At 35.5% G+C, this 11366-nt stretch overlaps 1 protein-coding gene across 3 annotated transcripts in view; it reads left to right on the forward strand.

Moving 5' to 3' along the window:
* Positions 1-11366, forward strand: part of Ercc6l2 (ERCC excision repair 6 like 2) — a 185023-nt gene that overhangs the window by 42462 nt on the left and 131195 nt on the right. For all 3 annotated transcript variants that reach the window (XM_012517485.2, XM_023703936.1, XM_023703937.1), the window contains exons 7-9: positions 2220-2360; positions 2441-2554; positions 3760-3879. In XM_012517485.2, the coding sequence (XP_012372939.1) occupies positions 2220-2360; positions 2441-2554; positions 3760-3879 (375 nt within the window). The remainder of the gene's footprint in view (positions 1-2219; positions 2361-2440; positions 2555-3759; positions 3880-11366) is intronic.

The raw sequence follows: 11366 nt of genomic DNA on the forward strand, positions 1-11366 counted from the left end.
TATATCCCCCTTTTTTGTTCAGTTTTGTCAGAGATGGGTATTCCATTGCCATTCAAATTTTCTGTTCAAGGAGATTATGGGGTCACAGAGGAAAGTGATTGATGATGTAGAGTGTGCCTAAGGAGAGTCACCTAGAGAGAAAACATTCTCTTAGGCTTTCACAGAGAGCAAATTGGTCAAGCAGTGGCTGTGACTCATCCAGATGGCTGACACTGACAAAGGATCTACAAAGTTCTGTTCAGGGTTTCAGGATAAATCCTGAGGGGATTTGACTGACCTTGTCAGATACAAAAGTTACAGTTTTTGTTATATAGCTCTTGCTTTCTCTTGGTCTTAACCATCCAGCAGAAAAGTATAACCATGAAGTATAAAAAGTAAAGACATATTAATATGCTGAGCTGTAAAATGCTCAAGTCAGCAACTTCTGACATTGCCAGTTCTGCAGATGACTCACTACTATTATGGGCAGGGTGCACAGGGTATACAGGGTCTACTGGACTATATTATGAGGCTTTACCTCCTAAAAGTTGTATTTCTTCCTAGTAGTGCCACAAGCTGGGGACGAGGCCTTTGGCATATGGCCCTTTATAGATGCATTTAAAATCTAAACATAACAAAGTACATTAGACTCATTTCTCAAAGCTTTTAATATAATTCTTCCTGAAGGAAGTACGAAGAACTTCTTTCCCTAAAGTGTTTTCTGTTTACACTTTGTCGTTTTTGTTTTTATATATACTTGTATAATCAAGGTTGAAGACCAAAGTGCCAGGCAAATAGCTCAGCAGATTAAAGCACCTGCTTAGGCAGACACAGGAGCCAGGAGTTTGATCCCCTGGGCTGCTGTGCTGGCCCCACCCCCGGAGCACACTGAGATGGCAGCAGTGACCGGGCATAGTGGTGTGCACCAGTAGTCTCAGGGTTTGAAAGGCTGTAAACAGGAAGATCACTACGAGTCTGATCTATGCAGTGAGACCCTGTATACCCTGTGTACCCTGTCCTTTAAAAAATAAAAATAAAAGATTGAAGATAAAGATAGTTCTCTCGTTTTTTTTAATTTTAGTAAGTGTCTACAGGGTCTCTCTACATAGATCTGACTTGTAGTGATCCGCCTGTGTCTAGCCTCCCAAGAGCTGGGAGTACAGGTGTGCATCACCATGCCCAGTCTCCATCTGTATCTCAGTGGGCCCAGGCGACGGGGTGGGGCTGGCACTGCAGGCATAGTACACCAGGGATTGAATCCCGGCCAGCCGCTGTGTCTACCTAAGCAGACACTTTAATCCTCTGCGCTATTTGGCTGGTCCTGAAGACCAAGATAGTAAACTTTATATATACATATGGCTTGTTCAATATACATTTGTTGTTTTTTGCTATCATAATAATCTTGGGGCTGGGTAGATGGCTCAGTAGAATAAGCGCTTCCCTGGCAAGTGCAAGGGTCTGAGTTCAATCCCCAGTTCGGCCAAGAAAAAAAAATAAAGAATATAATATTCTTTATATAAATCCTTACAAATAGATGTCTTTTATTTCTTGTTCACATTCTTCAAAGCTCTGTGATAGCGTGTTTAGTTTTATGGCTCGAATTGCAAATAGTTGTATTGCTGATTTACAGTATCATGAAGAATACACGATAAAGTGTATAATGTAGTGGCATTTTTCTATCAAATTTTCTTCTTACTTTGGATTTGGATGTAAAATGTTAACTTGTATTTGCTTTTGTGTACATTTTATTAATCATTATATTTAATCTTGGGAATTTATAGCAAGATATTAAATATAAGCAACTATGTTTAGTTTTCAATAATAGGGAGTTTTTCAGCTATTTTAGTAAGCATTTATTTTTATGCAATTCCGTATTATCTTCTTATCAAATTTTTTATCTTAAACTTTAGTCATTTATTTGCATGATGAACTAATAGAACCTAGTGAAGATCCACAGTATGGTGAGAAAAAATAAGGAAGTAATTAACCCTTTAAATATTTTAATTAAAAACAAAAAGTATGACATTATTTGAAAATTAAATTTTAATTTGTATAGTCTAAAGTGAAGTGGAAAGCAAAAAGTATGAAAATTGGGAAAATTACTACAATATAACTAAATGGAAAAATAGTTTACAAACAGTTTTCACTATTACAATCTATTAAATCCTACGTACATTGTGATTATTATTCTTACTGCTACAAAAAATGACTAGTGATTGCCTTGTATTTTATCTTGCCAGATGGTTTATTGTTCTCTGACAGATTTCCAGAAAGCAGTCTATCAAACAGTATTAGAAACAGAAGATGTGACTTTGATTCTTCAGTCTTCTAAGCCTTGTACCTGTAACAGTGGCCGGAAGAGACGAAACTGTTGTTATAAGGCAAGCATTTCAGTTTATCTTTACCATCTTGTGAAATACCATATGATGAAAACAAACATAGCCTTTTCTTTTGGTTATAGACTAATTCACATGGAGAAACAGTGAAGACCTTGTATCTCAGCTACCTTACAGTCCTTCAGAAGGTAGCAAACCACGTTGCACTGCTGCAGGCCACTAGCACCTCCAGACAACAGGTGTGGGTTGACTTTCTGTATTTCTTTGTGAGATTACTTGTATATAACTGATGTGTCTAGTATTAGAGGATGTCCTAGATTTGATCTCCAGCACAGTAAATAAATAAATAAATAAAATTTAGATATTAAGGAATATATAGTTATATTCTTGAACAGAAAACATAAGCTTAATAATTGATATGCCTCTAATAATGATCACATGTTTATTTTCTCTAGTAGTCTTACTTCAGAAAATAGGTATCTAATTTCATTATCTAATCTGGTTAAAAAGAGTTCCTATAATGATCTATATATAAAATATTAGATCTGTTTCCCCAACTGGCAAAAATCATGATTTCAAAGTTTAGAAGTAAATTGTCATTTACTTGGGTAATTCTAATTGTGTCTTATTTAGAGTACAACCTAAATAAAAACATTTTAAAAGCTTTTTATGTAATGATTTTATATTTTTTGTGACATAGTCAATTCTGTTTAAATGATAAAAATTTAATGTTACTTTTTAATAGTAGCCTTTGCTCTTATGGGTATTTGCCCTCTTTATTTTGGAAGTCTTGGAAAAATATTAAGCTAGTAGCCTTATCATTAAGAATTCATTGCAGTCAGTTGTGTTTAATGTATCATTTTAAGATTTTCTGAATTATTAATCTTACATAGAAAAGGCCACATCTTCCAAGTAACATTTTTTTAAAGTGGCTTCAGTTTATACAGGTTTAAATATGTTGAATTGAAATATAGGAAGTAAAGCCATGCTGTTATGTTGAGCTGTGGGGGACTCAGGTCAATAATTTCTGACATTGCCAGTTAAACAGAAGACCCAATGCTATTATGGGCTACTGGACTCTTAGAATATTTTGCTGAGTTTACACACCTATAATATTCAGTAACGGAACTTAGAAAAAATGGGGTATACTGATGAATGTCCATTTTGTATCTGTGTATTCAAAGTGGTTAGAATAGATATATAGATGCATTCTCTTAAGGAATAGAATGATTTGTTCTAATGGTGTTTGTAAATAGGATCTCAAATCCGCATGTTGTATAGCAATTAACCACTAAGAAGAATATATGCAGTGTGTTATTTGTTGAAACTGTACTTCTGATTTGATTTGAAACTGTCTCATTGCTATCTGTTTATCAATAAAATTTTGAAAAAAAAATAAATATGTTGAATTGCAATTTCTTTTCTTTGCCTTTTCCCCCTCAAGGAAACACTTACCAAAAGGATATGTGATCAGGTATTTTCCAGATTCCCAGATTTTGTTCAGAAGAGCAAAGATGCAGCCTTTGAAACACTTTCTGATCCTAAATACAGTGGAAAAATGAAGGCAAGTGCTCTTTTTTTTCAGGGTTCATACAGAGTTATGCTATATTAAAACATTCAGAAGTATGGCTAGGTATGAATTTAGCTGAACAGGTGTCCAGACATTGAGATAAGGTGGTGGCTATGGATAGCTGGTGCTGCTCATGTCAGCACTTAACTAATTCATTCTGAAGCCAGGGTGCGGTTGTATGCACAATCATTTTTCAGTAGCAGTTGTCTCAAGTGTATTCTAAGCTTTCTTTATAAATGTATTGGATTTATGCCCTTTTAAAATATATGTTGTTTTCTCATAAATATTAACTTGTCCTTAAGAAAGATTTAAATGCTAATATTAACCAGTAGGGTGAGGATAAGGCATGAACCTGCAGTTAGAAAAAGGAACTTCTTGTAGAGCTCAAGAGGTCAAAGCCTCCTTTCTATAATGACATTTCTACACCTCCCACCCCACCCTCCGGGCACCAGGAATCGAACTTAGGACCTCATGCTTACCAAGCAAGTGCTTATGCTGCTGAGCTCTATCCCCCACCCCAACCACACATTTTCTACCTCTTGCTTTTCCTTGCTGCGAGGTTATAAATTTGCAAGGGAGCATTCCTTATGCACAGGGAAAATGACCTGCAGTTGTGCTGTTCTTGGTGACTTGTTAGTGAATGAGCAGTCTAAAGATAAGGATAGGTCCTTGAGTGTTGCAGATGACAGCAGCTAGTGAGTTTGCTTAACTCCTTAACAGCTATCTGGAATCTTTATTTATGGTTCATAGATTTTTATGTAACAGTTCTCAACTTTATGTTATAATTAATAAGAAAAAAACATAAGTTATTTCTTTTGGCAAAAGAAATGAAAAGTAGAGTAACTCAAAGTAGTCAGTTTTGTTTTTTCTGGAAATACTTTTAGTATTTATTCTAGATAAACTCATCATATCCTCTAAATTCAATGAAATAAAAGAGGAGGTAGGAATATAAATAGTCAAAAGGACTGGATTAAAATTTTGTATTTTTTGTACTTAAGAGTACATGTTGCTATACATATGAATCAACAAGATACTGGCAAACAGAATACAGCAAATCCATAAAAGAGTACTCATCATGGCCAGGTAGGCATCATCCCAGGAATGCAAGGGTGGCTTAATATAAACAAATCAATAAGTATAATATACCACAAAAATAGAAACAGGACAGAAATCACATGATCACTTCAAGAGATACAGAAAGCCTTTGACAAAAATCCAGTATTCATTCATGATTTTAAAAAAATACAAAAAGACTTTATCTCAATATGATAAAAGCTGTGTGTGACAAATACACTGCCAACATCAAATTAAATAGGGAAACCTGACAGCTTTCCTTCTAGGATCAGTAGTAAGACAAAGATGTTCACTATTACCACTCCTGTTCAGTATAGTACTTGGTACATTAGCCAGAGCAATGAGGTCAAGAAAATCAAAGGAAAGAAATCAAAGGATTGGTATAGGAGAGGAAAAGATCAAATACTTATTTGCAACTGATGTTATCCTTTATATGGAAGACCCCCAAAATTCCATCAAAACACTCCTAGAACAACCAAGTTCAAGAATATAGCAGGATACAAAACTAACATGAACTCACAAAAATTGATAACGTTCCCTTACATGAATAATGAACTCACTGAAAAAGCTATTGAGAATAGAATGCTGCTTATGATAGCAGCAAGAAAAGTGAAATACTTAGGAATTCATCTCACCAAGGAAGGAAAAGACTTCTACAATGAGAGCAGAAGGCATTACAATTTTGTATTTCAAATTGTATCACAAAGCTAAAGTGATAGAAATAGCATGCTGCTGGCACAAAAATGTACATGTAGATCACTGGAACTGAGAATCAAGGATACAGAAACAACCCTAGGCATATTCATCCTTGTGATCTTTGACAGCATAACAAAAAATCTGCACTAGAGGAAAGATAGATAGCCTCTTTAACAAATGGTGCTGTGGACACTAGCCTGAGATTGAATCACAGCTTTCTTTTTTTTATTTTATGTATTTGATACAGGGTTTTACTACACAGCTCAGACTGGTAGTGATCCTCCTGTTTCAGGCCCCCCTAGTGGTGGGATTACAGGCATGTGGGGTGGGGCCAGCATGGCATGTAGTACTGAGGATTGAATCTAGTATGCATTTAGACTGCTGAGCTATTTCTGTGGCCCCACGACCCATGTGTTATGTACCAAAATAAAATAAAAATGTATTCAAGACCTGGACATTAAAATAGAAACACTTTATCAGCTAGAAGGTGAAACAGGTAAAATTCTTAAAGACACAGGCATAAGTAAAGTCTTTTTGAACAGAACACCATTTGTATATGAAATAACATCAAGAATCAACTAATAGAATTATATCAAATTAAAAATCTTCTGCATAGCAAAGGAAATGACCAATAGAGTGAAGACACAAACTACAGAATGGGAAAAACCTGTTGCCACCTCTTCCTTTGATAGAAGACTAATATCTAGAATATATAAAGAACTAAAAAAAAAAGCCCTTCAAAATAAAAGACCCAGTCAAAAAAATGGGCCACTGAAATGAGTAGACACTTCTCAGAAGTACACATGAATACATGAAAAAATGTTCGATATCACTGGCCATGAGAGAAATTAAAACACTGAGATTCCATCTTACTCTAGAAAGAATGGCTATTATTAGAGATTAAATAATAACAAATTTAGTGAGGCTGCAGTGTAAAAGGAAACCTATACCACCTTGAACAGGAGTGGTGATAGTGAACATCCTTGTCTTACTCCTGATTTTAGAGGAAACGCTGTCAGGTTTTCCCTATTCAGTACAATGTTGGCAGTGTGTTTGTCATATGTGGCTTTTATCATATTGAGATAAGGTCCTTCGGTACTTATTTTCACTGGTGTTTTTTCTTTATCATGAATGAATATTGGATTTTGTCAAAGGCTTTTCTGTATCTCCCGAAGTGATCGTATGCTTTTTGTCCTTGTTTCTATTTTCGTGGTGTATTACATTTCTTTCTTTTTTTTTTTTTTTTTTTTTTTTTTGCGGAACCGGGGATTGAACTCAGGCCCCTGAGTGCTCATTCCACTGAGCCATCTCCCCGGCCCCTCCTTTATTGATGTATGTTGAGCCACTCTTGCATCTCTGGGATGAAGCCTACTTGGCCATGATTTATCACATTTATGGATTTGCTGTATTCTGTTTGCTAGTATCTTGTTGATTTTTATGTTTGTTAAATATATTGGTCTGTTGTTTTCATTTTTACTTAAGTCCTTGTTTGGTATTGAAATCAAGGTAATGCTAGCTTCTAGGAAATGAATTTTTTATTATTTTATTTATTTATTTATTTATTTTTGCGGAACCGGGGATTGAACTCAGATCCTTGCGTTTGCCAGTCAAGCGCTTATCCTTCTGAGCCATCTCCCCGGCCCCTAGGAAATGAATTTAGAATTACTTCTTTCCTTTTATTTTATTTTATTTTTTTGTGGTACCTGAGATTGAACTCAGAACCCTGCGCTTGCCAGGCAAGAACTTATTCTACTGAGCTATCTCCCTGGCCCCTACTCCTTCCCTTTTAATCTCATTAAAGAGTTTTAGAAATATTCCAATTGGATCATCCCCGAAGTTCTTACAGAATTCAGCAGTACTTTCCTTGGTCCTAGGTTTTTCTTATTTAGTAGCTAGTAGTTATTTTTTTTTTTTTTTTTAATTACTGTCTCAATTTCATTACCTGTTACTAGATTGCTTGGGATTTTTATATCTCTTTTGTTCAGTTTCAGTAATTCATTAGTATCTTTGAATCTACTTTCCTAGATTCTCTAACTTTTTGGAGTATAGACTTTCAAATAGAGATAGTATTCTGGTTTTCAATGGTGTCTGTTGTGATTTTTGGCTTTTTCATTTCTCATTACATTGATAAGGGTTTTTTCTTTCCTTCTTTTGGTAAGTTTGGCCAAAGCTCTATCTTGTTTATTCTTTTGAAAGGTTGTTCTTTCATTCATTTTTTTTTTTTTAACCTTGCTTTCTTTGTCTCAATTTCATGAATTTCTGCTCCAACCTGTATATGTTTTTCCCTTTTACTAACTTAGGTTTGATTGTTCTTGCTTTTGTAGGAACTTGAGGTACATCATTTGGTTATTTTGTGAAGCTTGCTCTGTTTTTCTAATTTGGGCATTCATAGCAATAAATCTTGCTCTTAGGACTGTTCTCAGTGTGTCCCATAGGTTCTGATATGTTTTACTGGCACTGTCATTTGATTCTAAGAATTATTTCATTTCTTCCTTGTTACACATTGATTATTCAAGGGTATATTACTTAATCTCTATTTGGAAAATTTCTGGGTTTTTTTTTCCCCATTGATTTTTAGTTTATATCTAGTTCAGTGCAGTCTAGTTCATTGCATAGTTCATTGTATGGTCTGATAATATATGTGGGATAATTTTCATTCGATGGATTTATTTAAATAAGATTTATGAGTTAGTATATGGTCTGTTTTGGAGGATGCTTTATGTGCTGTTGAGAAGAATGTATATTCTGTTGTTCTAGGATGGAACACTGTAGATACCTGTTATCTGTAGATATCTATTATTTGTTTGAAGTTTTGGTTCAACCTTAATAGTTTTTTGGGGGTTATTTTAGTTCAGAGTGGGTTATTGAGCCTCCCACTATGATTGTGTTGATGTTTATGTCTAGTAGTGTTTGTTTTATATGAAGTTAGGTATGCCAGTATTTACTGCATATGTACAGTTGGTACCTCTTCCCCTTCAACTGTTCCCTCAACCAGTATAGTGAAGTTTCTTGCCCCTCTGAATAGTTTTGTCCACTTTATCTGAAAGTAGGATAGCTACTTGGATTAAATGTGTCTTGTATGCAACGTTCTGTTCTTCTTGTTTTTGTTTTATCCAGTCTGCCAATCTGTGCCTTCTGATTGTGGAATTGAGACAGTTTGAATTATTACTGAAGGTATTGACTTATTTCTGTGAATCACTGGATTTTTTTTTTTCTTTCTGTTGCTGATTAATGTATTTTCCCCTTTTGCTTAACTGTTCACCCTCCTTTTATTTACTCTATTAGGTGTTTTGGCATCATTGGCTTCATTTTCTTTCTCTAAGATATCCTTGAGAATTTTTTTTCAGTGCTGGTTTAGTAATCATGAATTTCTTAAGATGCTCTTTATCGTAGAAGCTCCTTATTTCTCCATCAGTTTTTTTGTTTTTTTTTTTTAATGTATTTAGTACAGGGTCTACAGGGTCAACAGTTTCACTATGTAGATTGGACTCGTAGTGATCCACCTGTTTACAGCCTCCCAAGTGCTGGATTTACAGACTTACCACCATCCCCAGTCTCAATCACTGTCTCTGTGCACTCTGGGGGCGGGGCTGACATGGCAGGCTTGGGGATCGAATTTTGGCCTTTGCTCTGCCTATTCAGGCACTTTAATCCGCTGAGCTGTTTGGCTGGGCCTTCTCCATCAGTTGTGAAAAATAGGTTTGTAGGATAATTCAGGTTAGGGGAAAGTTGTTTTGTTTTAGAGCTTGAAACACTTCACTCCAGGCTCTCGGCCTTTAAGGTTTGTGTTTAGGAATTTGCTGTAATTCTAAGGGCTTGTAAGTGACTTGTTGCTTTTCTCTATACCTCTTGAGATTTTGACCTGCTGTTGAGCTTCTGGAATTTTGGTTATGATGTGTCATGGAGAAGTTCTTTTCGGCTTGTGGATATTTGGCATTCTATATGCCCTACTTGCATGTATGTTGAATTCTTTCCTCATACTTAAGAGTTTTCTGCTATGATTTCTGTAAAAAGATTTTCTTTTATAATACTATTTGTACTATTTTTTGGCCTCTTCTCTAACTCCTATTAGTGTTAGGTTACTTGTTGCATCCTCTATAAGCTGTGGACCAATTTTCATTTTTCTGTTTTTCATTTTAAGTTATGTCTACTTTTGACATGTTCTCTTCACATCGATCGTTTTTCTACCCCTACTTTCCATAGAATTCTTCTCCTGGATTTCTTTTTGGTACGTTTGTATGGACTCTGATTCTTTGCTAAATTGCTCATTTATATTTTAAATCATTTTGGTTAGCTCTGCTAATTTTTAATTTGAATCTTCTTTAAACTCACTGAACAGTTATTTATTAAGTCTGTTGCCTGTTTTTAGGTGTATCATCTTTAGGCTCCCTGAGTTTCTGCTTTTTGTTTTATTATTTCATACAATTCATCCATTGGATTTTTAAAATTTTCTTCCCATCAGTGACCATTGGGTCAGCTTTGGCAGAGTTAGGAGTTTTGAGGGGCATTTTGTTGCCTTTCTTCTGTGTGTGTGTGTGTGTGTGTGTGTGTGTGTGTGTGTGTGTGTTGAGGATTGGAGATAAGTTAGAGTGAAGTGACTATTGTAGTATGATATTTTTCATTAATGTCTCTTATCTAGTGATGTGGTCTTAGCTTTGGGTTTGTTTTTTGTTTTGTTTTGTTTTGGTTTTTTTTTTTATGTTTACCTACTTTTTAGTCTTTTTAGATTTAGTAAGATCAGGCCAGGTTACTGTTTTATAAGGGAAATTCCTATCTGTTTTGTCAATTTCAGCAGAGCACTCTGCACATTTTCTTACACACTAAAAATTGTTTTAACAATTTCACCTTTTTGTCAGTGATTCATACAAATTATAGTATACGACTACTAACAGTTAAACTGAAATCAGTGGAGGGAAGGAAATCGTAGAAAAGAGGGAAGGGGGGTCAGTCAGGTAAAAAAGAAAGAAAAAAAGAAAAATTATGATTAGAGGAAGATGTAGATAAACACCAACACCACCCAAAGTGAAGATCGTATCGCAATACTGAATTTTTATATTTTGAGTAGAGGGCTGGTATAGAGGAGGTTTGAACAAATATTTGTGAGAGCAGACAAAGGGATACAGAGAAAAAGGAAGTGCAATAGAAGATTAAGAGAACCTGTGAGAATGTCTGAGCCAGATAATATGCTGAGAATAACCTTGTGTTTGAATACTTTATGCACATTTCTGGTAAGGGTTACCCTGATTTGCCCATGATAGGCACTGTTTAAAGTACTAGTAATTTTTTTCCCTTCATTTCTGTGTTTTTTAAAATACTAGTTAAATCTTACTCTCCTCACATACACAGATACCTCCCATATACATCAGATACCTCCCATATACATATTAAAGTATATGGGCACAGTTGAGTGTGCCCATATCTCATCCTCTAGCTCAACAGATACTTACCCTTTTGCTCTCTGCTAAGTTGTCACCTTTCTTCTTATAAGCTCTGTGATGTCTAGGACTGTGGTTCTCAGTAACAGGAGATATGGTCCATGGCTACTTACCTGCAAGCAGGGTTCCAGGCATTCAGTAGTCTTCTGCTGGTGGCAGGTGCTCAGTAGCCCTTTGCTGGGGGTTTCCTTTGCCAGTGCTATATGTAAGTGGTGGGCAGGATGTCGAGCTGACATCTAACATGTTTGAGAGCATGATAGGGATCATTGGTCTGTG

The sequence above is a fragment of the Octodon degus genome, unplaced genomic scaffold (assembly GCF_000260255.1).
Source record: "Octodon degus isolate 3935 unplaced genomic scaffold, OctDeg1.0 scaffold00184, whole genome shotgun sequence".
Lineage (NCBI taxonomy): Eukaryota > Metazoa > Chordata > Mammalia > Rodentia > Octodontidae > Octodon > Octodon degus.